Source organism: Colletes gigas, unplaced genomic scaffold, assembly GCF_013123115.1.
Source record: "Colletes gigas isolate AHSC1104 unplaced genomic scaffold, ASM1312311v1 Colletes_gigas_Sc00010, whole genome shotgun sequence".
Lineage (NCBI taxonomy): Eukaryota > Metazoa > Arthropoda > Insecta > Hymenoptera > Colletidae > Colletes > Colletes gigas.
In genome coordinates, this window is record NW_025106639.1 from 5,502,177 (window position 1) to 5,530,019 (window position 27,843).

Sequence of the window (27,843 nt, forward strand, 5' to 3'; positions counted from 1 at the left end):
AAGCCGTACCATGAGTGTCTTATAACATGAGATACACTCTTCCAAAGTGGAACAAAATGTTAAAAAGATCATGCATCAAATTGTAATTGAATCCTCGTAAGAAGGCTTTAATCTTCGTAATGGTTTTATTGGGTCGATGATCAACGATGACCAGCTTATGGTCACTGCTGGTCAACAGTGAGGTTGACATCGAGGTCAGCGGTTCAGTGAAGATCCAGAAATGGTCGAGAGGTGGGACCAATCGAAATAGTTTCTCTGTAGACAAGACAGTCTTACCCGTTAACTTCAACCTTGGCTCTGACTGGTCTCCCCACCCTTTCATCACCTTAATCATATATGCAGGGTCTCTGCGAAGAATTCTTCAGTCGCGTCGCGGATTCGGGAGTGGGCAAATAGCCAGAAGTGAACCGGGGACCGCTGATGACCGCTGATGGCCGCTGCTGACCACTACTGGCCAGCGCTGACCAATACTGACCAATACTGACCAATACTGACCACTACTGACCAGTGCTGACTCGCGTTCCTGTCACTACTGACCACTGCTGACCACTACTGACCAGTGCCGGACGGTGATGACTACGGTAAGAACTGTTTAAAAATTCTCTCCCCTCCTTTATTCTATCGTTTGATACAAATTTCACCTCAATGAACTGATTTTGCCTTGCTTGCCTAACTGACGTTGCTATAATATGAATATTTTCTTACTTTACAGCTGGCCCACTGGTAACTACCCTATGTACTGACAACAAGTAGTAAGTCCACTCCACTTATTTATATTTTTATTTTTATTTGTTCGTTTGATGTGAATTCAACTTCGTTTATCTATCTGATTCTATTTGGTTACTATGAATGTTCCTTTTCTCGGTTTCCACTTTTACATTGTTCTTCGAATTTATGTGATTGCTTCGATATGTATAATATTGCAGGATATATTAATGTAACATTGTTTTCGGGTGATAGGTTGATAGGTTGTGATAGGTTGATAGGTCATTTTTAAGTGTTTAAAAGCCTCCTTTTTAACCCCTTAGCTTAATGATGTTTCAGAGACGTGATGTGTCTACCAGGCCAAACATGAACAAGACGTCTCAGAGAAGTGATAAGTCTACCGGGCCAAACCTTGCTGACGCTTTTGGCACAGTTGGGAATTAAATCGTAAGGCAAAGGGGTAAAACAACTGGTTGTATACGTGCTTTCTTTGGCAAGTGTAGTTAGTACCTTTTGCTTAAAATTATAATCTTCTTGCACACCGCGATTTTTAAGATGACAAATGTCATAGTAGATTCATTTTTAATTTGACACTCATTTTAAAATGAATATATAATGAGTACATATACATATATGAATAGTTCACTTTCTCTCGTCCGCTCGTTCTCTGGTTCTCGCTTTCCGAGATTATGTCTCGACCGAAAGGACCGGAGAGTTTTTTGCTCGATCACCTCTGTTTGATAGAATGAAACATGTGACACCTGTGTATTAGGTGTGATAGCTCTTACCGCTTCAACCCCGGTGCAGCTTGGTTCAGCTTAAGTGGGGCCTCACCGAGCGCATATATTCTCCTCTTTATACGGAAAAGAGAATGACCTCCGGTGAGAGTTCTTGACCCATATCCGTTCTCGAGTACTAAGCGGGTCCTGTTGTGATCTTGTGTCCTCCAGGACCCGGCGGTTGTACGTAGAGAGGTCCGATAGACGTGGGTCAGGGGCGCGACTTGCTTTTCTGATAATCAAGGCCGGGGGGGATCAATCTGATACCCACACTCAATGCACGCTATGAGCACGTGTCGCGTCGCGTCGCGTTTTATTTAAGCGTACGATGTTTTTACACGCCGCAATTTTTAATATGACAAATATCGTAATATCGATCGAAAGTAGAGTCATGATTTTAATATCTTTTATAATACTTATAATTATATTAATTTTAGAATGAGTGTCAAATTAGTAGCTTCCGATTGTTCTTTACATTCTTCAATAATTAAATTCACTTTCATAATTCAGTTGATGACTTTGAGTATCTTCGATATCGAAAGATATCGAAGATACCCAAAGTCTTTCTTTACTTATTAAAATATATCATTAGATTTACGTGCAAGAAGATATTTCGCGACGAATACATTTTAGAGTCAAAGTAACATCGTATATTATGTACCATTTTTACTTTCTCACTGCACTTGCCTGTAGTTGTAGTATTTGTAGTTTTATAGATTTGGTGTTGGGTATATGTTTGGTGCAGGTGTCTAATTTTTGTTTGTTCTCTTACTAATCTATTAGACAAGTTTCTGTTACAGAGCAAATTCCTACGGAAGTATTAGGTTTATAGAGGTAATAATTAAGAATTGTTACAATTTTCATTGATATTGCTTCATTTGTGTTTCAGGAAATCATCGTGGGATAAATAGAAGATAGAAGAAAGAAGAATGTATTCCATGTATTTTGTTTCAGATTGCTTAGTTTATGTTTTAATAATTTCGATTTATAGTTAGGTAAAATGTAACAGTATGTTTCAGGAAATCTTCGAAGAATATATTTTCTATGTATTTTGTTAGATGATTAGATAGGTAGGATGTAAATGAATTTAGATTTATAGTTAAGTAGGAGTTTGGTTCTCAATATCAATCATTATATTCTTTCTCAAAAAACTCTTTCGTTGGTTGTTTCCTTCGTTGGTTGCACTTCCGTTTATTGCTTCTTCGATAAACGATCGTTGGTCACAAAAGATCTTTATTAATGGAGGGTGGTTGGGAATCGGTTAGGGCGGGTCTCCATTCGCAGCAACCTCCACGTGGTGAGACCTGGGTAATATTATTTAGCGTTTAATTAATAATTGTATCAGTCTTAACTGGATAATGTAATTATTAATTAAAAACTAAATAATATTAGCAAATTGGCTGCGATCCGCTTTGCATAGATCATCAGAAATATAGAGCTTCTTCGCTAAGTTAGTTTTGATTCTGATTCATTCATCAAAGATTCTAGAGTATTGTAACAATATTCTTTTCATTATCTAGTTCGTCATGTGGAGTTAGTACAGCAAGAAGGAACGACTAAAAAAAGGATTCGGTCTCTAACTAAATTAAATCTCAATCAGCGTATCACTCCCCAGCAATATTATATTTTTTCTCTTCCAAAATAGAAGCTTTCCAGAATAGGGTGACAGATATTAACACTTGGCATGCGGGCAACGTATTTTTACGTTTTTTACAGTCTGTCGTTGGAGCGCGGGTCACGTAAAAATACGTGTTTAGTAGATTTGTGATGGATAACGGATATTTTCGTAATTTCGTAAAAATATCGTTTTCTGTGTTAAAATAATCATACAGTATATATTTAAGTGTGAAATAAAAAAAGTTTCGTTGATAAAAACGAAGTAGTTTTCGATTTACTGTGATTTTACTGAATAACCAAACTTCCCACGATTCACGAAAAAATGCCCGCTGCACGCGTAAGTTGCTGGCGAAGTATACCCGCATGCCAAGTGTTAATATAGTTTACGTAACGTCAGTACCGACCGATGAAGGCATCTGCAGTTACGTGTATCGAGACGCAGCAAATTTCAAGTGTTCGTCTAATAAAGCGGGTCGAACGCGATTGAATATTACTTGGTTTAATCGTCTCGTTTATCGACCCACGTAGCAATTCTGTCTCCAGATTCGCTACTGGATCGTATTTCTGCTCGATGGAAATGCGACTGACGCGTAGCTGATAAGCGTTCGCAATTAAGCTGATTGACGTCTCGTTTATGGCCGCGTCTATAGCTATCAATTGTCATTTTAACGAATGACCATTTTCGTGGGAATGGAAATGCAATCGATCGCGAGTTAGAAATAACCACCGGAGATATCGTGTAAACGTTCAAATAGATTTAGCGAACCTGTCCCCGTTCGACCACGAATCTTTTCTATATCCGTTTAAAACAACTATTTCCGAATTCTTCGTTTCGTCTGCGTTTCCTTGATGCATTTTCATAGGAAAGGGATAATGAAAAAGAGACCCGCGCAGTTAGCGATTTTCGTATATTTTTCTTACAAAAATACCTCTTTATTGTAAATGGATCGTCGACGGTAGTTACACGGAAAGACAGTTATCCATCCACAGAGAAGCGTTGGGGGATCCCGACAATCTCAACGGCGAGGAAAGTATCTCTTTTGTTTTGAATTTTAACACTCATCATGCTTGGCAGCTTTATATATACTTTTTTTGTTACTTTTTTTTTTTATCGTTTTACGTGCGTATATCATTCTTTTAATATACCTTTTCTTATTTAATTTTTTTTTTTTTTTTTCGTTTAGCGTTTCGCTCGTTCGATATTTGATTAACACTTAGACAGTGATAGTGAAGTCTTTAGGCGATTTCGAGAGCGAGTTAGAAGGAAAACCCGTCCTCTTCCTGTGGAGCTTCAGCTTCATGTCGATGTCGCACTCGGCCTCGCTGGTCTCGTGCGCGTCCGTGAAACCTGTCGGCGGTTTCAGTTCCAACGTAGACAGCTCGCTGCCCCAGTCCTCCTCCCTTCTCACCATCCTGGAGGAACCTGGCTCCTCCAACAGGCACAACGACTCCATGGATTTCCTCGGGCTCGGTGCCCTTACCAGCCTGTCGCAGGAGCCAGGCCTCGCCGGTCGGCTCGGCGATGCTCCCCTCGAGTACGAATGCATCCCGGATTCCGAGAGCTTCAACACGGGACGCAGGATACCCGGCACGCGACCGTCGATCCCAATGTCGGGCGTTGCTCCATGATTCCTGCAAGTTTCACAAGCCAAAGCTATCAGACTCTCGATTCCCACGAATCAAAGTAATTCAGATTTCTCCAGGCATTCAGTTTCGAGAAAATATCTAATCTAGCAAGCAAATACTCTGGATCCATTAATCATTGCTCTATATCATCTCGTTACAAGCGTAGACATCGAGAAGTAATAGAATTTTGTTTTACTTGAAAGGGGTTTGCATAGTTTCAACGGAGAATGGTGGTTTCCGAGCTGGAAATGGATTTTAACTCGAAGCAGATGCGTTGGTCACTCGAGGTCCATGTTCTTCCTCTTAAATAGGGAATATTTTACTATTTTATCGAGATGCGACCTCGAGGGGCCAACATTCTATCTTATATCTCGAATTGGTTGCTCACCTTTGCTTCTCGAGCCTCGGGAAGGTCTTCCTCTCAGAAATTGGTGACGGCTCGGTTGATGTACTTGATTCGTGCGTGTGGTACAGCACATCTGGAAGGTGCACGCGAGACGTTGATGCGAGAAAGGTGAGTCGTTAGTGGCGACCGGATGCTGTTAAGGCTGTTGGCGGCGTCGACACAGAAAATCGAATACTAACTTACTATGATGAACCGGCCTCGGGACCAGGGCTAGTCGTTGCTCCCTCTGCCCGATCGAGTTCGGCCCGGGCGATCGCGTCATTATCGACGCTGGCCCGGAGTCGTCCAGGTGGTTCGAGGACTCGGTGCGACTGCTGTTACCGACCTCGGTGTCGCTGTCGGAGCCGAGGGTGTCGTACTCCTCCGATTCCGATTTGAAGGACTTGGACTTGCGTCGCGCTCTGCCCCGCACCTTCGTGTACTGGTCCATATCGCACTGCAACGTTCCAAAGTTAGAAAATCGCGTCCCACAACGAAAATCGCGCACATTACCGGGGTCCCATTATATCGATCGAGCCAATCAGAGGGCCGAACTTCCAACTAAATTGGAAGCAACGAGCGGTTTCAACGCTTATCACTTAAACGCTAGATCGACGATGGAAGCGACTGGCCAGTCAAGGTCGAGGGAAATTATATGCAAAATTCATCTGGTCTGCGTAACAAAGCCATTTAAGATTAAGTTGGCGACCTTCGCAGGCAAATTCATCGCGTCCAACGTTTTCAAAGAGCTTCCGTGGCGTCAGCGTCACGTACCTGATTGCCCTGCAGCATCGTTTCGCTGCGTTCGTAGTAGAAAGCCTGTCGTATCGGGTTCGCCGAGAGGTTTTCCTGCTCAGGCAGATTGAAGGTGGCGTACGGATAAATGTCTTCGGAATATTCGGGAATTCTTTCCAGCGCGCTCACCTCGCGACAGGGCGACTGCTGGCCAGGCTTCCTCACCGTTGCGTAGTACTGTTCCCTCTGCTCCATATTGTGCTTGTTCTCCAGGGCCGCCTGAGTTTGCGAATTCGGATCGTTCGCGCGGCCGGCTCGTTCTGCATCTGCAATCATCGCGACCGGTCTCTAAAAACGGAAAACGCGGCACCCTCCTATTTCGAAAGCTTCCGCGAGAAGTCTCTTACTCTAATAGCATTTATATGCTGTTATTTCGGTATCATTGTTAAACATCTTCAAAAGGCTAGTATTTCTTTAACAACAGTGGAAGGAAAGGCTCATGCATCGAATTTATTTCACAATTTGCTGTTTAATATATCTAGAATAATGTAAAATGTGAGGTCACTGTGGCACGTGGATCAATGTCGCGTGAAAGCTCGACAGGTGACGAATATTCCAAGAATGCAGATTCCAAGCGACGAGTCGAGACAATTCGAGACCACAGAGACTAATAGAATTTTGTTTATAGGATCAGATATAACGGAACGTTCTCCTTATTTCTACGCGTTAAACTCCGAACACGTTGCAGACCGCTTTTGGTACGCTCGAGGCTTGACGCGTCGCTAGATTGCGGTATCGAAGAGAATTTCAACGCCCGGGTCGCCTTTGACAATCTGTTGCGAGAATTTCTACGAACAAAGGCCGGAGTCCGTCGACCAAAGTTCCGGGTTACAGTGGGAGAAGCTTAACGGGAACAGTTTGCTTTGAAAAACCGCGAATCCCCCGTCAGTCGTCGCGTCGACGAAGACAAATGAGTCTGTACGCGTTGCCCGCGACATCGTAAACATAATTCCTCTCGAGCAGCGAGCGCGAACTGTGCGGGAAGTTGACGACTCGTCGCTTCGAAAGATCCTGAAACGTTGCAGCGCTCGGAATACAAAGCAATTTGATATCGCGAAGGCTGCGAAAAAGATTTATCATCCGATCGAGAGTAGCATTTAGGACCATTCGATCAAGGGGCAAACTCTGTTATTCGTGATTATCGCTAGCGTAAAAAATTTTGTTCGATTCATTGACCAGTAGAATAGTTTGTCGATGAATTGTGATATGGAATCGTCCATTACTTTTTTCGAGAAGTGCATCTTAAAATATTTGAAAGACGAAGTAATATCGCGGATAATTGACAAATATGCGTATCCGAAATTCTTCGGTATCGATGGTATTCATAAATATTTGCTGCTCGTGTCGGTTTGCGCATTCTAGTGAATTCCGCGCGAGCCAGCACGCACGGGCCACTGGTGGCACCGTCAACAACAGGAAGCATAATTGCGTGGAGCGTTCAGCAGCCTCGTTGACGGGACTCTTAATTAATCGAATCTCTCGAAGCAGGTCCCGCGATGTTTACGTTGCATCGGTAAGAGCTCATTCGACTGAAAACTCACGCACCGCGTGAAGAGGGGAAGAAAGGGAACGAACCTCCGAGGGAGCAGACAACGTCAAATTGGGAATCAAATTACCGCCATAAAATAATTACCTCTGTGGTAAATTTTCAACGAACAAGACTTTCCAGGGTGTTCAATTCTTGTATAGATTTCTAATCAATGTTGTTGTGAAAACGTAAGATCGATGGTTGGAAAAATCGTGAAAATTGTCTTTCTTTCCGATCTCAATGATAGTGTAGCCCTTCGAGCACCGATATCTCGGGTTCGTCGTTTCACGAATGCGTTCCCACGGTAGATGTAATTGGAGCACAATCCGTCGACGTTTAGCAACGTCGAGTGCCACGAACGCGGCGCCAGCACACCCTTCTGGCTTAATGCAAATTGCCAGTGCTACTGAAATCCTATCTATATCCTCGAACTAGCGACTACATCCCGTAGAATTCTACGATTTGGCTCGTCGCGTTTCAGTCACCATCGATCGTTCAGGAACGCGGACCCCGTACGAGCGATCGATCCATTCACACGAATTTTCATCGCTTCGATATCGTGCTTGACTCACACTTACGAACAAAGGACTAGAAACTTTAGATTTATAATTAAGTTGTCATTTTTTAAGTCGTATACGCTCGTAAACCATCGTTCTTTGAATATAGGAAACACAATCCCAGTGCATTAAATGGGTTCATGAAAGTTGTAGAGTGATTCGTAAAAAACATGAAATTTATTGCTGTCCAGGTGATAGGGTGAGGTTCAGCTAGATTTATAATTTTTATTCGTCGTTTGTTAACCCCTCGCACCTGAAACCTTCTAGATCTCTCTGTCGGTCCTGTTCGGATGAAATCAGGTCCGGGAACTTACGCGTTTTCAGGCAGAAGCAGACGCCAGCCACCGCCAGGAACACGGCCAGAAGGGAGATGACGCTGGGTGCTAGCACATGGGCGTCGAAGAACAGAGAGGTCTCCTCGGTTTCCGGTGGATGCTCGTCGTGCATTCGATTGCGGCTGCTCGGCGATAGCGTGCTGAACAGGTACTCGGCCTGCGTGGACCCGGCGTTGTTGTAAGCTGTCACCCGGAGCTCGTACTTGGTGCCGCTCTCCAGGTCCACGATCGGAAATCTCGTCTGCGGTGGCACGTTGTTCGACACTGGAATAAAATTATCATCCTCGGTTCGATTCTGACAGATCGATTTATTACTACACCGTCGAACTATCCGGTACAGTGATCTATGTTGGCTCAACCTTCGAGGGTATACTATTTTCTCTCGTGAATAAGATTGGTTTTGAAAAGATCCACGAAGAGGTTCGATACAATTCTACGACTCGTTAAAAATCCAGACAAAATCTATTCGATCGTGGCAAAGGTAGCTTGAATTAAAAATATATCTTACCCAGTAGCCAATCGCCAGGAAGCCTCCTATATTCAACGACGAAGTACAATAGGGGGCATCCACCGTCCTGCCAGGCCGCCAGCTCCAAGGTAACGAACGTCTGGTTCACCTTGATCAGCTGGTGCTTCGAAGGAGGAACGGGCTTCGTGCCGTTCGTCTTGGCCGTCTCGATTTTGCTCGCGCTTCCGCTACCGATCCTGTTGAAGGCCGCCAGGGTGAACTGGTACCTGGTCCCGCACTGCAAGCCCTCCAGCAGGTGCGTGCTCGCTTTGCGATCCAGCATCACCTCCTCCCATTCGGAGAACTCGCGACGATAAGCCAACAGGAATCCCTTTATGGGGGCACCGCCATTGTCGCCCTGTTTCCACTGAAGCTGCACAGCATCCGTTGTGGTGCCCGTTGCCAGCAAAGTCGGCGGCGTTGGCGGCACTGTTCAAAGTTTCTCGATCAGAACCGTCTCATTAGGTACAAAGAATCGCGATTAATTGACCTTCGAACTTCTACATCGTGTACACGCGAACGTTGTCGAGGGAACTATGTCACGTTCAAATCTCGACAAACTCCCAACTAATTTTTTTACCCGAGAATCAAAATCCATCGCTTTCGGAAGTTTTCTGCCGCGATGAGCGTCTCTTTGACCCTTTAGCTTTTCAGTCACGAGCAACGTCGAAACGTCCAGAGGCGTGTACCGCCTGGCACGGAATATATTCCTGAAATTTTTCTCAAAGTGCATACGAGCTGCAGTCACGTACGGCCACGTGCACTCGAACGACCGTAGGATTGCGTGGGTATTGCGGCGACGTCCGCGGTCGTTCGTCCGTGTGAACGCGCGTGACGTTTCGGATAACGAAGTGTCTCCGACGGACGTATTCACCGGTCGTTCCTTACCTGGCGCGTTCGAATAATTCGCGGGGGAATAATGGGACGGGCGCCGGGACGGAAAATAGTTTAGCGCAACTTTTAACGAACTGCTGGCCGGTGACGAGCTCGTTCTCGTCGCTGACCCGTTCCGTCGCCATTGTCGCGATAATACGCGCCGATGTACGGTGGAAAGTTTCGCTCGATAGCGGGGGAACGTCGCTTTTGGAAAACTGGTCGGTATTTAGGCCGTCGACCCGATTCGTTTCACCGTCGCGGTTATTGTCGCGGCATTATCTGCCTTTCGCGTTACGCGGCGCAATAAACGCACGGTGGGCACGGAGCCTCGAAATGTCAGACACTGTTCGGAGCGTATCGCCAAAAAGTCTCGAACAGATTCGACGAAACGGGAACGGAATTATTGCTCTCCGTGGCGTACGTGCGCGACAAACTTCTCGCGCTCCGATTTCGGCGGGGAAATAAAATGTTCCCGCACGAGTTACGGTCGTTCGCGTAGATCTACGTACGCTCCATAAATTGCAATATTACGAATTTCGATAATTCTATGGGTCACCGGTACGCAGCAACCTTGTTCGCCAACGGAACAAATAAAATTAAATGATATTGAGGCCCGACTCTCGGGTAAAGACGACATTAAAATGCACGTTTCGATTTATCGCGGTATGAAATTTATTTTGAAATATATTCAACGAAAATCCAACAGTATTACCAGAATTCTCAAGCGATAGTTTTCAATTCGGATATAATAGGTTAAAATTTATTTCAAGATAAAAATGTTTCGTATAAATTATGCATTTAGGTTTTGTCTGTAAAATGGTGTGGTATGTCCGTGAAATATATTTGGAATTTATTCATTTTCGTGCAATATAATAATTGGTATTTTGTAATATAACCCAAAGTTAAAATTTCCATAAATAGAAATATAAATAAAACTGACGTTTCCTGTGTATAGGTAAATCTCATTGTTCTGTTAATTCTCCATGGGTTTCGAAATTATCAGGGGGCGAAAATTATAACCGCGATCGATGATCTGGCCGGAACGTGGCTCGATACGATAACGGAAGTGCAGTATCGTAATTTGCTACAGAAGGTGGCACCCATGGGAAAGGTAGCCATTTTGTCTAAGAGCCGCAAGATTTAAATTTGGATACTGGGTCATTATATGACGAGCATAAATTCATGATGTCTGTTTGTAAATTCAGTATGTAGTTTAGTAAGGAACTTATACTGAAATTTCCTTACGTAATTAGGTTCAAAGTTTCTTGAAAATTATAAAGAACCTTCAATTTACGATCTAAACTACTAAAATCTTTCCTCAACTTAAACACCAAAGAGTTGTATGTCACCACTTCGTTAAAATTACAAAAAAAAACCACAATAATTGTCGTCTAATATTTTCCATACAGATTTTCGAACTTGTTTGTAACTTTAGTTCATGGATCGAATGAAAGAGCCGGATTGGCCGGCGAGTCGGACTTTGGGTACTTTTGTTAGAAGAAAAACGTAATAATACAGTAGAACTTTGATTACCCGAACTAATTGGCGAGAGAAAACCCGGATAATCGAATTTTTTCGTATAATGGAACGACTCGTACCTACGTTTCGCGCAAGCAACGATTATTTATTGCATATTATTTTATTAACAAAAGCCATAACGCGATTTAAATTTCTTATCGTACTGTATGCTTTTTCCACATTATTGATCCAGATACAGATTCCCTTTTGTTCCAGTCGTACAGTCATGATTAAAAAATTAATCGTTAGTGCGTTTCATACTTTCTTCCCTTTCAAAGTAAGGAATGCTCATTGCAGTGCATAATTTCACATTTTTGTCCTTTTACGTCCCGAATCGTCGATTTTCCGTTCCCGTAAATGGAGGCTATTTCAGTTGCGGTTGAACTCATTCCCAACCGATTTAGTATTTCCTACTTTAACCGCACAATTAAGACCAGTACTATTACGTTTCGTCGACGTGTTGGCATACAGTGTAACGTCTCTAGCATACATATATCATTCGGTTATTTCAATCTGAAATTTAGCGGAAAATATTGTGCACCGCCGGGAGGAACAAATCCCAGCAACGGTTACGCGAACGCGGTTAGATTTGTTTGTCAAACATTCCATCCCGTCTCCCACGTACCTTGAACTTGTAGGGTGTACGCGATTTCGTCCGAACCGAGGGGATTCTTCACGTGGCAGGAATAGTTGCCCTCGTGGGTTCTCTGCACGTTCCTCAGCGTGAGCGCGTTGTCTGGCCCGATGTCGGATCTGTCGTGGAAAAGTCGATGATCAAGATTCGCCGCGACAGCAATCTCGCGTAACGCGTTTCGTCACTTACTTCTGCTGCAGCTTGACGTCGCCGCGACGCCATTCCACCGTCGGTCGTGGATTACCGACGGCGAGACAGGCCATATTGACGTCCACCCTCCACGGCACCACGAGCGGCACTCCGAACGATATTATGGCTGCTGGAACTAATTAAAAGTCCCGGTTACCCTAGCTCTTCGTTAAACTTCTACGAGCTGTGATCCGTGTTTGAGTTCAGTTTCGAAAGTTCATCGTGGACTCCTCCACTCCTGAGCTCCGTCGCTAAGCTACGACCAGGAATTTTTCCCAACGGTACTTAAAGAACGAAACGCCCGTTCAGCGATTCGACTGCGACCGACAGTTTTCGTTATCGACGACCTGCCACGGCCCCGAAAATGGTATCGGTCGGTTATTAACCTTCCCGGGGTTAACCAAAGCTAAATCTCTCGCGACTAGAGTTACCAGACCCAAAGTTTAGTTTCGATAGTGGAACTAACATTCCAAAGTATCGTGCAAAATACGTATTTACAGGGAAAGATAAATTATGACTTCGGGGTAAGGGTGACGATAACGAAACATGTACGACATGGCGTGAGAAATGGATTTCAGGACGGTAAGGATAACTTCGAGTCCAGAGCCAGCCAGCTCCAGCCGCGCGAGGGTTAAAATGCACAGCGAAAGTTAATCGGAAACTTCGCACCGATTCCTAATTAACGCAGTCTGTGATTCTCCTGTCGCCTCGACGAACCACTCCCACCCTTCGAACTTCGTCAAACTTAAACGCGAAGAAGCGCAAAGACGGCACCGTCTGAACATTCCAGGTGCATCAAACGAACCATCGAGGACTTTTAGGGTGGGTGCATATTGCACGCAGGGTGGCGCAGAGCAATTTCAGCAGCTTCGAATCGCCATCATACGTTGAAACTGCTGTTCCATCCAATTATTAATGAACGATAATTCTCGATCAACTAGCATGGTGATGAGAAAAAAGGTAAAAAGCAATCCAGAATGCTCTCACAGCCACGAGGAGTTCAACCTCTTTCTCCCAGTATGCTCAGGGGGAAAAGGCAAACCGTGGTTATGAAAGCTATTCAGAATCCCCAATTTCTAGAATGCTCTCACAACTACCAGGAGTTTACCTTTGTTTGGCAAGGAGAAAAAAGGTAGAGCCTTTGAGGTTGCGAAAACAATCCAGAATCCTCAATTTCTGAATCGTTTTCACAGCCACGAGTTCACCTCTTATTAAAATTTCTTAAACAAATTCGAGATGATATGACGACTTAAGTCCCGTGTAATTTTACGCGAGCCACGTTATAATTCAACATCGGAAAAAATAGCTGAAACACGGAGCCGGGATTCGAGTCCTCGGGAGACCCGTCTCGCGAATTTTCCGTATAAAAGTTTCGCATTCGTTGGCTCGATTTTCGCGCGCGCGGATCGATGGCGCTCGAACGTCGAATCGATTCCTCGAGGGAGGAACGATCCAGGCGAGCCGGGAAGTTTCGCGAAAGCTGCCACGGCTTACCGGTATTGCTCAGCTGAAGTTTGATGACCGGAGTGCTAGGTCCTTGCCCCACTTTGGTCGAGGCCGTAACCCAGGCCTCGTAGGACTCGCGCAGTTTCAGCCCCGTCGCCTCGTGGTGCAAGTTCTGCGCAGGCAGCGAGCTCTTAGTGGTCTTCACCTCCTGGCCCTGGTCCAACACCCGAATGTAAACGGTGTATTTGGTGAGGACGCCGTTCGGCCGTCGCGGCGGCAGCCAGGATATCACCACCGCGTCCTCGTTGCTGGTTACGGCCTTCACACGGTCCGGTGCGTCCGGAACTGTGAGCAGAACGGTACCGTAATGGCGGATGTCGATGGAGAAAACGAGAACCGCCCGGGACAAAGTGCTCGGAAATCCCGGAAAACCTGGCTGAAACCTAGACGGTACTAATTTACTGGTCGAGCCATTCGAAGAACGTTGCAAAGAAACTCCCCTGGAAATGGTTACTGAAAAACTATTCTATTTTACTTTGCACTCGGATAGAATAACCCGAGTGTCAATTTTTAAATCCCGCCCAGATTCGAGTTTCAAATTTTGACGGTTCTGTACGAAGTTTCACCAACATCGTTACGTCGTTTGTTGACATCGGATTTCGAAGCTCGAGAAACCGCTTTTAGTTGGCTTTTTGCATTTCCGGCGGGCGCGCGGGCCACGGAAATGCCGTTCTCGCCAACAATCGAACGACGATGGAGGAAACCGATTTCGAGCCTCTGCGAGAAAGGAACGTCTTGGCGGAAGTTCGTTGCCGCATTGTTCGCGAAATTCGGGAAAATCGCTGAGAGTTTACTGCACCGACGACGAACAGAATAGGAGATCGTTGTGGAAGGCAAATGGTCCGTTTCGAAAGGAGCGAGAGAAACTATTGAACGATGATTATGAAGATCGTTGGGCTTCGATGGTCCTCGTAAACAATTACGCGGGTGGATTCTGTCGAATACTGCCGACTGAAAAATTATCGTATCGTCGTAAATATTTCGAGCAAAAGGTTCAACGAGTTTAATCATATTTTACGCCGTGAATTACCGTCCGGGAATATTACGTTTATTACGAAAAATTCAAAGTTCAAAATTAAATCCCTGGACTCGACCAACACAGGTACGAGTCTAATTTCATTCTCAAGCAAAAATTACTCAAGTTATCGTATCAATATAAAGTTTGCTTGCGCGTCTTCGTAGTTAGGTCGGTGCAGATTTTACGGGTAACTACTTTCTAATTAAATGTACACTTCGCGCGAGAACGTCTTAAGCTGGGGCATGCTACAAAAAGAACATTGTTCAAATTTGTGATCATAAATCATACTTAAAAAACTGCAATAAATTCTTCCAATAGCCTGACGAGGGAAGAAATTTAAGGGATTGAAACGATGTTGGTTGGGGCAATCGTCCCACAGGGTTACGTCCTATTCACTCTTCTTGAAACCGTACGTTACTATAACTCGATACAAACCACCGAACAAGTCACTTCGCGTTGAAACAATCGCAATGAAACATTTCGCGTGAATGATACGAGCCGATCGATATTTATCCGAAGTAGTAGGCCAGTTGGAAAAGTAATCGTGGAAAATAACGTTAATACTTTATGGTCCACGTACGAAGGAGAGAGATATTGACATAACACGGTCAGACATCAATTCTCAGGATCTTTTACGTTATTGGCAATATCGATAGAATCGATGCATTCAGCCTTTAATGCCTACCTGGTCGATGGGTCGCGCTTTATGGCAGATATTTATAACACAGTGCGGTTTTTAGTCGCGCATGAATACTCAAAATGGTAAACAGAGTGCAGGAAAAAGGAATAAAAATTCTCCCCCGATCTCAAATTGGTATTCCGAGTTTGGACGTTTAGGAGCACCCTGTAGAGTGGCTGTTTGGACGAATCGTAATTTGGAAATGAAACTCGTGGCGTTCAATCTCCATATAACATTCTCGTCTCCGGATAACGTTATGCATTTAATTCTCGATACATCGACACGCGATAAAGAGCCACTCTGTATCGGCGGCGCAAGACAGAAATGAACGATCGGTGCCCCGGAATTTATTCACAAAAGCCAACGAGTAATCCGCGGGATTTGAGGATCGAGCCGGGGCCGTCGACGTGGCTGGCTCGCTGGCAAATTTCTACAGTCGGCGAACACGCGTGCACCAGGTCGCGTTTTCTTTGCGATACACGAAATTTCGATTACGGCCGCGGCGCGATACGGCTCGCCGGTCTATTATGAATTTCGCGATAACGATACAATTATTCGCGACCAATTTCGCGAAATTTCGGCGGCAGCTGCGTTTAATAGAAAACCAGCCGCCGCCGGCTGGAGTTTCCGCGAAACGAGCGCGAAACGAGAGCGCAAGGGGTTGCTGTATAATGTTACTTCAAAGGCGCGTTAAAGTTTCTGTCATTGACTCTTTCAGAACCGTTTCCCTCTCGAGCAGCGACAGCCGATTCTACGGAATTTGGCTGCAAGTGGCTTCCTCCCGCGGTCGGAATTTTCAAGCGGCTGCTGCGCGAGCACTCGTCTCCGCCACGAAAATATAAATGCAACGACGGTAATCGAGAACCGTCGAATGGAAGTCTTTCAGTGATAACGATTCGTTTCGCTTTGCTTGGCTCTTTATATCTTCGCGAGAAAGAGACGAGTGCAGCGCGGGGCGCGAATCCTCGACGTTGAACAGCGCGAAAAGATTCACGCGTTTCGATGAAACGATATCAAAAAACCACCGCGAGTTGAATCCATTTCTGAAAATGAGAGGTTGATCGAACTGTTTGTGCAATCTACTTATGACTTCATCCTGTGTAAGAGATAGGTTGTTCTGAATTTATCTTTTAATGCTCATCCCGGTTTGAGTTTCATATCGAGTGTAAATTACGGCACCGACACTTACAGTTTCTTAGAATAACATTCCCGGCATCTTCGCGCGCCTCGGTTTACGTATCTCAGACGGTTCAGAAAGTTGTCTTGAATCGAGTTCGTTTCAAGTTGCTCGATGATCTACATCTCTAGAAACTGTTTCCAGTTCATTGGGGCATGTTCGTTTTCAGCTCGTGTAAATTTAAAATACGAAAATGTATCGCGACGGAACTTTTTTGAAGAAGTACCTGCACGTCTGAAGTAATATATTAACGCAGAGTGAAAAAATATAACAGAGTTTAAACGTAGAACACTTGTCAGCGTAATCCGCATGCATTGTACGAAATAAGTGTTACTAATGTGTAATAATTAATGTCATATATGAACTGGTACAGAGATGAAAACTATGTCGAAATTTGTGAAGATGTAAGACACGGACAATAATTACAAAAACCGGGGAATATACGTTCCAGGGATTGTACTTCCATTAACGTTCTACTTTCTGGTTAAAATGCACATAAAGAACGCGTAATGAGAGATTATGAAGTGGACGAATTATTAAACGACAGAACAAAATCGATACCATCTTCAATCGAAACGAGCGTAGTGACGGTACAGCATCCGAACGAAATTTAAATAATAATACAATCGAATTTTACCGCATTAATATTATACAGTGCATTTTGTATCATTTTTAATCTTTTTCTCGTTACATTAATTAACGGGATCATAGATGGAAGACTGATTTTTATTAGAATTCAATTTTCAATTAATATTTCATCGTCAATGTTTATCGTTCTGCTACACACCTTGTTTCAGAAACTAAAAATAGTTTGGATTATAATGGTTCAACAATTCTAAAACATTTGCAACTTCCGAGATACTCGAGACTTCCAAGCCATCTAAGACTGTCGAGAATTAACTAAATTCTCAAGGCATTCAATCGTGTAAGTCCTAGCAAAACGTTTCCAAGACTTTCTTAAGTTTCGCTCCTTCGCTGCAGACGTCTTTAGGCGGTTCGAAAATCCCATCGACGCTCCAGGGAAGCAATTTTCATATTCCAACGACACCGATACCGCCATTAACATCGCGGCGCCATTAAAATTTCAATGACCCGATACTCGATTCTCCACGGCGACCGTCTACCGCTCGAAAAACCGAGGAAACCTGGCCGAAAACCCCCAAAACGTAAAGTCGCTAAATGTACCTTTTAAATACAGAATAAAAAATATTTGAATCTAAAGCAAGAACCGTGTTCTAAATAAATTTTAAATTTGACGAACCACATTGAAATGTCAAAGTGGTTCGAAAGCTAAGTTCTCTCGATTTTGATCCACCTATTGACACGCGGGGAGCCGTAAAGCATCGAACCGTCTGAGGAAACTGCCCCCACCCCCCTCAAACTCTGTCTAAAATTTCCTGTCGCGAACAGAGTGACACATCGTTTACCAGTTTCTTCGGTGGTGCAGGAGACCGGACTGCTGGTGACGCCGTCGCCCGCCCTGGTGTAGGCGAGCACCTGCACCGTGTAATTGGTGTACGGGCTTAGTCCATGGAGCACCGTGCTCAACGCGTAGCTGATTTTCGTCTCTCTGCCCGCCTGCTGTTCCAGAACCGCGCTGGCCGCCTCGTACAGCAACTTGTAGCCTTGCACGACCCCGTGAACTTTGTCGGAAGGCGGCGGTTTCCAGGTCACTTGGATGTTCTGCCCGGTCAGCGCGGCGCAGGCCACGTTCTGCGGCGGGGCGCTTGGAACTGCGTCAAATCGTATCGTGAATTTCGTCGAACCGGGCCTCCTCCTTGCGGAGGGCCGCGGTTTTCGACGTTTCGTCCGCGAGTCCTCCAGGAGGGGGCTGGAATTCGTGAACGAGAGCGTCGATCGCTCGAGGATCCGACTAGGAATCCCAAGCGGGACGATAGGTTCCGACGGGATGTTTTCAGGAGAATTTGCTAGCATCTGGATTTCCAATCGTTCCCAAACGTTCTTAATCGAGTTCGTTGGGAGGTTTGGATAAAGGGGTGGTCCTTTGTTTGAAGGATTATTTGTTCGAGTGTCGAAAATATTTGGTTGCTCTTTATTCCGAAGACACGTGTACTCTGGAAGTGAGAGGCGACTTATTCCCAAGTAGCTTTCCCGTTTCACTACCGTTCAGGAAGGGCCGGGGTGAAAAGATGCAGGTTCGAAACGAGATTCTTTCTCATCGGAATATCGTTTACTCGGTCGAGTGTCAAACAACCGCGTCGCGATGTAGAACAACAGGCACACGATCGACTGACGCGCGCGCGTTCCCCCCAACAAAGGGATCCACTTTCTCCGCGGTTTTCGCGCGCACAAAAGAGCCCTCTTCCGAGGAAGCTCGTTCGATGGATCGCGGCTCGCTGTTCCGAATTTTTTCGCGGCGAACGAAACAGAACGGAAAATAGAACGCGGTCGGAAGGCATTTCCGCTACCGCGGTCGAGCGAAATGTCGGGCAAATGCACTCTTTCTCGAGATCTAGGTAACAGAGCAGAATTCCGCGCAGAGATGTTTTTAAGCCGCTTCCGTAGTCGCTCGACGCCATCTTCGCGAGCAAATAAGACGCGTTTCGGCCCGAAAATTGAGGGTACTTTACGATCTTCTTTCCCGCGACGGAATAATCGGATCAGCGCGAAAATCGGCGCTGTTTGACATTCTTCATTCAAAATTTTAAAAGGCAAAATGATCGAGACTTTTAAATTTGAACGTGTAGAGTTCGATTCAAAGTCCCGTAACGCTGCTAATTATTTGAATTCATATTTAAAATTCCGAGACTGTGAACAGGGAAGATAAACGTACATCTACAGTGATTTGTCCAATCGTTACATTCCCCTTTAGGGGCACAAGGGATTCACAGTGTACACTGTATCCGGTGTTATTTCATCTCATGGAGAGCTAGCTGGGATTAACGGTGCGGAAACGATAGATGGAATCAGGACAATCTTACCTCGGTAGATTATGGCGCTGTTTAAGATCCGATCAACGAAGATACGTTTCCGATTAGGGTGTTGCTCGGACGCTCTCGTTCGTCTTTACGTGTACAGATAGAAGTAACAACTTCGTTCCAAACAGTCGCGTCATTTTAAACAACGGAGACAGCGTTGCAAAAACTTTCCAGCGACAAGGGAAATATCCCGTACGACGAGAGTAGTTTTTGTACATGGAGACTCTCAGTCGTCTTAACTGGTTTAAATGGAACGTTACGCGGACCAACTTCGACATGTTAATGCTCGCTCAGGCAAACTCGAGAAGTTGAAACAACAGGTTATTTAGAGTACAGGAAGTTGTAAATTCATGATTCTTGTCTCGTGAAATGCATCCCGTGTGCAAATTTGTTGAATTTTTTGCATTACCCCTGGGTCCAGAGCGCTGGCTGTTTTTCTGTATATTATGAATAATCTTTTCGACGCTTCGTCTTTTATAGATATTGAAAATGGCACGAGAAAATAATAAAATTCGTTACATTATATCTTGATACTCCGAAGTTGTTACTCCACTCTGGGATCTTTAACTACTACTGTTGAGTGTCCAGAATTTTGTAAGAAAATATGCTCACCGTCTTCGAGGGTCTGGACAGTGACTGAGTCAGATCCTGGGCCGTCGCCTTTATTATTGAACGCCTTCACCACGACGCTGTACTGGGTGTACTTTCGAAGGCCGGTTAGGCTGTAATCGTAGGATCCGTCCCCGTTTCCAGTGATTCCCACTCTCGTGATGTTCACCGATTGATCATTCCCTCTGAAATAAAGCCACGGCCGATGTGCCACGGGCCGGAAAGATAAAGCGCGGGAAGGAACGCGCGGAACTCGACGATACTTAAAGCCATCCCGGGGAAACTGGAGCGAAAAATGGTCTTCTGATTCCGGGAACTTTCCCCGATACCCCGGTATCCCCGGTCCCGCCGATATGAAATTCTCCTTCCCGCCCAGCGAGGAGGAACGTTCCGGAAGTTCGAGCGTCCGGACGACCGATTCGGGGCGCACGGTCGCGCTTCCGCCCGGCTCGCGACGAGCCAGCGCGATTCTTCGCGAATTAGAATCGAGAGGATCGGGCAAAAAAGAATCCTCCCCGGAATCCGGGACTCCGAAGAATCTGATTATTCCGGCTGGAGACGCGGCGTCCAAAGTTTCGCAACGACTCTAATCCGAGCTCGTCCCTCCTGACGAATATTAATATCTCTCGATCGGTTTCCGCCCCCTCCCCTTTCAACGATCGGAGCTTATTACTCTCAAGAGTGTTCTTGGAATTTTCGTTGTCCCAGATGTTTCCGAACCGTTGGTCAAGACTCAACTGGTTATTAGAACCCGCGAAAATAAGGAATAATACGCTCGATCGATCCTGTGTTCCGCCCTTAATGGATAATTGAAACACGACTACGCTTCCAGAGTTTTTCGAGGAAATTTAAATTCTATGTTTCTGCCCGAGTGAAAATCCTGGAGACGCGATTGCGATCGTTTGCTCGTAACGCGAAATATCTGATTCGCGAACAACGTAGACTGCGAACGGTTTCGAATGCAGAGAACGACCACCGTGAAACATTATCTTTCGCGCGTCGCGCATGAACGAGTCGGCGACCGTTCGCGAAACATCGGTTTCGAGAATTTCAAGAACAAAGCTCGACGATTATCCGCGTCCCACGGCGGCGGAAACGCGCGCCGATCGCCGGGCCATTGTCGCGGAATCGTCGCGATAATCGGGGAAGATTCGAGCCCCATCGTCGGAACGAAGCTTCCACGACGGATTCTACGTTCCCGAAGTGTGCTAGAAACTATTCTAAACAGCCGTGAGCGGATAACGATACCCGAGATTGGCGTAGCTGATGGTGTATCCGAGAAGTTCGCCGTTCCAGAGGGATCGATCCGGTGGTTGCCAGGTCACCTTCACTTGCTGGGGTCCGATGGGCTCGGCGGTGACGTGTTTCGGCGGTCCACCCGGTATCTCGCCGTCCGTTTGGGTCTGTTGTCGTCGAAACCAACGGGGGAATAAAAGCAAATCGTCAGTCGGAGGCGAGGGCACGCCCAGTCCCGAACTCAGGGCTCGGACGATACACGCGAATGATTAGATCAATTTTCGAGGCATGCTGATATGTTTGATACTGACATGAAGGATGTCGCTTGGCGCTGATGTTCCAAGATGATTTTCCGCAAGCACCCGAAAGTGGTAGGAAGTCGCCGGTTTTAGAGGCGATATCAGCGCGACCGTGTTGTCCCCTGCCACCATCTTCTGCGTGTTGTGCTCATGCCACACGTCTTTCCAGCAAAAGGCAACGACAACGCTTAGAGGGCTTGTGCAACGTTGGTCGATAGGATAGTCGAGCAAATTTACGACGCGCTTTCGATCATTTTTCCTAGCTTAGTCGGTTACAATTATTTTCACCGCCCTATACTCTTACGTTAGGCCAAAATAGTTGAAAGCGACCGTAACTACCGCACGAGCATACTTGGTATGCCTCTTTTCGCTATTGAGGCGGAACTGCTTCTCGTTCAACTCGTTAAACGAGCACCTATCATTATGGACCAAACGTGTTGCCTCGAGAGGATACAAATTTGATACGCGTGCAGAACAGTGAGATCCAGTGATCAAAATATTTGGCGCCAGTTTTGCTATTTCTGCAGATTCAACCGGATATCGCGTTAGTTCGAGTATCAATTAACCTATTTGTGCCGGCGATTGCTTCGCTACGAGCCACGCGGAATTCAATTCTATCCGCTATTTCACCACGCGCTTATGGAAATAGAAAATTAATTTCTTTGAGAGTACTGTACAAGTTCGATTCAGAAGCTAAGGGAATGTAAATAATTCGCAATTTCGATCCGAACAACTTCGTGGTCGGTAGTTCGATTGTTTCGAGCAACCATGGAAACATGGAAGATAACGTTAGGTGCCCTCGAAATTAGGTTATCCCGACCGACGGAATTAGTTGGCCGTTATCGTATCCCGACGGGGGTAGCAGTAATCCGCCTCAAAGCGGTCGAAAAATCGAACGTACGGGCGAACGACCGGTCCGCGGTCGACGAAAAACCCAATTGCACGAAATCCCCGTTCTGATGGAGACGCGATCGCTCGACGAAAAGGCAAAGTTCAAGGGGGGGGAGGCAACTCCGACGAAAGCTTCGAGCATCGAAGCGGCACGAGGCGACGCGTCTCCCGTTCGAAAGCGCTCCAAGTTTAATCAAGCGTGCTTCGCTCTGATTGAGTGAAAACTCGGTGCTCGTGCGGTTTCTATTACCACCCCTCTAATACCCGTTAATTCGGACCAGGTATTCGCTTACGCCAACGACTACGATTTCGCGTAAAACTGTTCTCGACCGAGAAGCTATAAAATAATTCGCTAACTCCCGAATCCACGGAATCCCGGTCGCTCTCGTCGCCGGCGACAATTTACAATGAACCCCCGAAAGAAGCTACCAAGAAATTACGAGCGACGGTGATAACGAATTCTCGACTCGGTGCTTGCTCTGAAAACGTGTTTCACGCGCGTTAACACCGACCGACGATCCGGCTGCCTCTCCATGTGTTAAGTTCGATAATTTAGCACCGGCCGGGCGATTCGAGTCGATTAGGCGTAAATGAGGACATCCGAAGTTAACGAGGGACCGGGTCCTGTGGCCGAAGGGGACGCGCGGGCGCTCTCAAAGGGAACTTTCCCGGCGCGAAAATAAAGCGGAGACAAAGAAGAAGTAGACTTCGTGGCAAACTTCGTCTACATCGACGCTTTCCTGAAAAGTGACCCGACCCTTGTCTCGCTATACAGGGTGCATCGAAATCGTTCACACAGTACCTTATTTTCGAGAAAATTAAAAATACCATGACGATTCTATCCTGTTTATCGCACGTGGAATCACCTGTCTCTCTTGATTGTACCATTCGTTGCATAACAACCCTCGTATAACGCCACGCGACGATCCTTTCTTGACAGAAGGATCAGGCCATTCTGACGTTGCGGTAATTAAATATCCTCCAATATAATAAGAACGGTTTTCCATGGAATTTTGCACCAACCTCGAGCAACACGTTTTGATTCGCTGGTCGAGGTTTCCGTTGAAAATTGAAAAACTTTGGCCGACTGGTATATAGATACGAAGACCGCGAGCCGAAGGAGGCTGGCTCTCGAAGGACGGGCAAATTAATTTTTCCATTAAAATGTAAAAACCGAGGGCCGCGAATTGGCCCCCGTCGCCGAGAATCGCGGCGCGGGATTGTTTGTCGTTCTTTTTTCTCATCGATCTGCGCGGATCGATGCAAGACTCCGCTCGTCGTTTTATTAAAATTTTATTATCGAACAAAATTCCTATCCCCGCGGTTCGGTGCGTCGAATCCGAACGCGTCAGGATTCTCAAACGTTGATTCAACTAATATAGGAGAAGATTAAAATGTGCAATCAGTTTGGGGAAGTCGCGGAAGGATCGAGGAGTTTGTTGATACGTAGGAAAGGAACGATCCTGCGGCCACGATCGTTGGTAGATTGATTGTATATTGTTTGCCATATTGCGCTACAATTTCATTCCTCTCGATTGCCTCCCCAGTCGCGACAGGTATTGATTAAACTTGAGATCGAGCCTGACAGTCCAATAATGAAGTCTTAATGTGGCTTCGCCAAGATGCTGCGAATCAAACTTCTTTCGACAAGCCGGCCATAATGAAACGATAATTATAGTCGGCTCGGAAAGCAATCAAAATATCCGAGAAACTTTCCGCGAACGAAGAAGGCTGAAATTGAATCGTGACGTTACGCAGAAAATTCGATCGTAGGTTCTCAAACATTGCGATCATCATCGAGGAATCAACACCGAGTAATGGAACACTAGAATTTGGTGGAGATTCGGTTTCTTTGAATTATTTGTTTAATAATTAAATTACTTCAAAGAGTCTTCACACTAATAAATATCCAAAGACCTCGGTCTTAAAGCAGGTGTTTGAATTTCAGAATAATGCTACCATAAATTTTGGAAGCTCCTTTAGAAAATTTGAAAGCCAAAAGTACGCTTAGCGCGAACTTCTCTGTAGATTCTTTCTTAATTAAAGAATATTAATCACCATGCTGGAATTCACTTTAACGCTTAGTGGGCAACTGAATATGAAGCAGCCTTGGTCATCGTACGGTTTTAATTACCAGGTCTATCTTTATGTAGGCATATATTAGGCTAATAGCAAGGCAAAATGCACAAAGAATTACGAACTCTGATAAAGAAATATTTATACCATCAATTTGCAGTTCCCCGAGTTGCTCGCGCTCTGTATCTGCCCGTAGTCTTTAACCTCTGGTAAATTTATTTTAAGAACAGGGTTTAAATTAAAGTATTCCATCCACGAGACTGAATAAAAAATCGAAGAATTTTGCTGCTCCCGCTAGCCCTGCCGCGCAAAGGCGGCGGCTTTGGTTCGGTGAAATATGTAAGGGCCGGGGCAAGTCGAGTCCTCTCCTTCCCAAGTTCTCCGACATGGCCGGATTCTCCGGGATATTGCCCTAAATATCCAAAAATCTATAAGGACCTTTTTCGTTGCTACGTGTCGAGGAAGGAATCGATTCGGTCGACAGCGTGGCCGCGCGCACGACGAGCTCAGCGTTTTTCAAATATTCTGGACATCCGGATATCTGCTCTAAGAACCATCGAGGAACATTCTCGGGCCAAACGTCCCGTTCGTGACTGCCTTGTGCCCGCGTAGTCGGTCGGGGATCCGTCGGAAAGCCGGCCATGAAAAAGTAAGTAGTACGGCGGTAAATAAGTCAGACGGGTGGAAAAGTTTTCCAAAGATTACGATGTACCAATAAGGCATCCGGGGCGTTTCATCTCTCGGAAATGATTAGGATCGAGTCAAAGAACGTCGGGCAAAGTCAAGGGACTCGGAGGGATATCTCGTCGACGCGACGGATAACACCCGTAGCGACGGAATAGGTCGCAATTTGAATTCCAAAGCAGCTCCCGGAGAGTCTTTTTCCTGCCGCGGATGTCAAAGCGATAAATCACCTATCCCCGGTTATCCGTTCGCTCCTCCGCGAAGTGGACTGTCTTGTAAGTCTTCGTAATTCGTTCTCTCGATCGATCTTAACCCCGAGTCGAAATCTGACCACGTCCCGTTAACCACTCCGTCGCCCTTCCTGGACGTTGAGCCCGATTCGAGAGACGCTGCGCTCCGCGTACGATGCGCTCCATTTCCGGCGAGGCAAAGTCAGGCCACCAGAAGGTAATCTGGGAACGTTGGCGTATCCGTTACCTTTACGATATCGGCTTACGTCTCGGCCACGTCGACCACGGAAAGAACATCGAGGGCCGTTCCTGGCAACCTCGCTACCCGCAGCGTCGGAATAAACCAGCGCCAGGACGCCGGAGACACGACAACCCGTGTAATTGCAAAGTCGCGGAGTTCTTGCTCTCCGTTGCAGATGTGTATCTTGGAACTTCGCTAGAGCGTGTTCGACGGTTAATTATGGCGGGGAGATACAGTACGAATTGCCAGGGATCCGCCTAGCAGCAATTCGGCTACCTCCGGGCTGTTTGCGGATTCTTACTCTTCGGTCTCGTTACCAGATAACTTCTTAACGCTTGCGGTACATTGTTTTATCGGGCCACTGGAACGTTTGATGTTCGATGTCGTACTTTGGAGCAGAATAGAAACGGCTAGAGCCAACTATCCGCGAGCGTGTTTATGCTAATAATTTTCGAGAAACACTTCGGTATAATCTTCCATCGGATTTCTACGAGAACCAGCGGAGTGTTCCGGCCATAATTTAACGAAAACCATTCGACTCTGAATTCGCCAGCCGCGAGTGCGCCATTTACAGAAACAATACCCCGCGTTCTCTCTTATAATATTTGTTCTTTCCTGCGAGATAACACCGACGGGTGATTCTTGAGTTTGTTCCATGGAGAGGCACGACGGCGCCGTGGAACGTCAACGGAGTGCACTATGAATATGCGTATCTAATGAAAATGAGTCTAACGTTCTCTACGCGGTGCGTGTGGACGCGTGGGAGGATTCCGTACTCCGGTTCTACGCGACGCAATCGAGCGCACTGTGCCACAATACGCATATTTGGCCGCGATCAATCGGAGCCACGACGCGGTACACGGTGCCGAGACACGCCTCTGTGCCTCGAGGCAGAGTCCAATGTCGCAGGAAGCTTCCTGGGTATCTCGTAGGCGCGAGACGAAATTGCTCGAACGAGCACGGATCGCGTTAGAATTGGGAAAGAGAAATTTTCGCGCGGAATTAAGCTCGATTCACGCTAGTTCCCCCGTAGGCAAGAAATCCCAGAGAGACTCGGAGGACGCTTACGCTCAAACGACGCTTATGCTAAATTCAAGACAGCGCGTCAAAGGTGAGCAGAATTTCGCTCTGGTAATAGGTGACGAATAGAAACTCCGTGTTAATTATTCAGTCGAAACGTTTACTCGATTAAATAGTTGATTATACTGCAAAACCGTGCCACGAAGGAAAACATCCACGAAGCGTTTGCCCCTCGATTTTCATGGAACTCTTTAGGTTCGTGGAACGCTCCGCGTAATATATCACGAGGGAAGGCCCGTCGATGGGGCGTAAGTTTTTGTACATAATTACCTGGGAAGCTTCCTGGAGCCTGCGACCCGGTTGCCACGATGGACAGCGTTTCTCGATCGATAATCGCGCGCGTCGACCAATACATCGCGGCAGTCGTGTACAGAACAGTGGACAAAGCGAGTCTGGGGAACGTACCTTGGGCCTCCTTGTACTGGACGATGTAGTTGGTGATGGGCGAGCTGGCGTGCGCTGGATCCTGCTCGCTGGACGGCGACGACCAGGCCAACGTCAGAGACCGGCTGCCCTGGTTGGACACGTGTACGTTCCGTGGGAAATTCGGTGGTTCCTGGACCAGCAAGTGGATCGTCGCCCTGGCGTGACCGTACGCGTTCGTCGCGACGCACACGTAGTCGCCGCTGTCGATGTTATTCGCCTGGATGATCCGCAGATCGGAGATTACGCGATCCGACGACTTCGTGTTATCTATGTTGTACCTGGTCGGAAGAAAGATGGACATTTTGCAATGTCACTATTGGGGATACTTGGACTGGTCTACAACCTTGTCCGTGCTAAAATTGAAGCACATTTCTCGATAAAAATACTTGCGATCAATTTGCATAATTTTCGAGTATAGGAGTAATAAGGAAATTTTCTCTGGGGTCCACTCTCCTGTCAGAGTATAATACACCTTGCACAGGGATTGGACGGTCGTGAGCCTAGTTGCACAGCGTGGTAACGTGATGGATCGCGGCTCTAGCCGGGTTCTGTTGTGTTTTTTCGATCCTATGAAGCTCCAGCCGGCGTGGTGCGCGAACTACGCACTAGATCCGCGGGATTCGATAGATTGTTGACGAGGCTGCGCCGGGGAATTATTGATGAACGTCACCCGCGGTGCGGGAGTAATTTTGCGTGAGCC

The 27,843-nt window shown here is 46.2% G+C and overlaps 1 protein-coding gene across 1 annotated transcript in view; it reads right to left on the bottom strand.

Annotated features, from left to right (window-relative positions):
* Positions 1 to 4,315: 4,315 nt before the first annotated feature.
* The window catches only part of LOC122398039 (Down syndrome cell adhesion molecule-like protein Dscam2), a 178,718-nt gene continuing 155,190 nt past the window's right edge, over positions 4,316 to 27,843 (bottom strand). The window contains exons 15-28 of the mRNA XM_043397639.1: positions 27,123 to 27,421; positions 21,528 to 21,676; positions 21,229 to 21,383; positions 19,984 to 20,165; positions 17,860 to 18,165; positions 13,547 to 13,843; positions 12,053 to 12,188; positions 11,855 to 11,982; positions 8,836 to 9,264; positions 8,307 to 8,591; positions 5,887 to 6,173; positions 5,317 to 5,569; positions 5,116 to 5,206; positions 4,316 to 4,733 (exon numbers count right to left, since the gene is read on the bottom strand). Coding sequence (XP_043253574.1) covers positions 4,316 to 4,733; positions 5,116 to 5,206; positions 5,317 to 5,569; positions 5,887 to 6,173; positions 8,307 to 8,591; positions 8,836 to 9,264; positions 11,855 to 11,982; positions 12,053 to 12,188; positions 13,547 to 13,843; positions 17,860 to 18,165; positions 19,984 to 20,165; positions 21,229 to 21,383; positions 21,528 to 21,676; positions 27,123 to 27,421 — 3,415 coding nt within the window. The remainder of the gene's footprint in view (positions 4,734 to 5,115; positions 5,207 to 5,316; positions 5,570 to 5,886; positions 6,174 to 8,306; positions 8,592 to 8,835; positions 9,265 to 11,854; positions 11,983 to 12,052; positions 12,189 to 13,546; positions 13,844 to 17,859; positions 18,166 to 19,983; positions 20,166 to 21,228; positions 21,384 to 21,527; positions 21,677 to 27,122; positions 27,422 to 27,843) is intronic.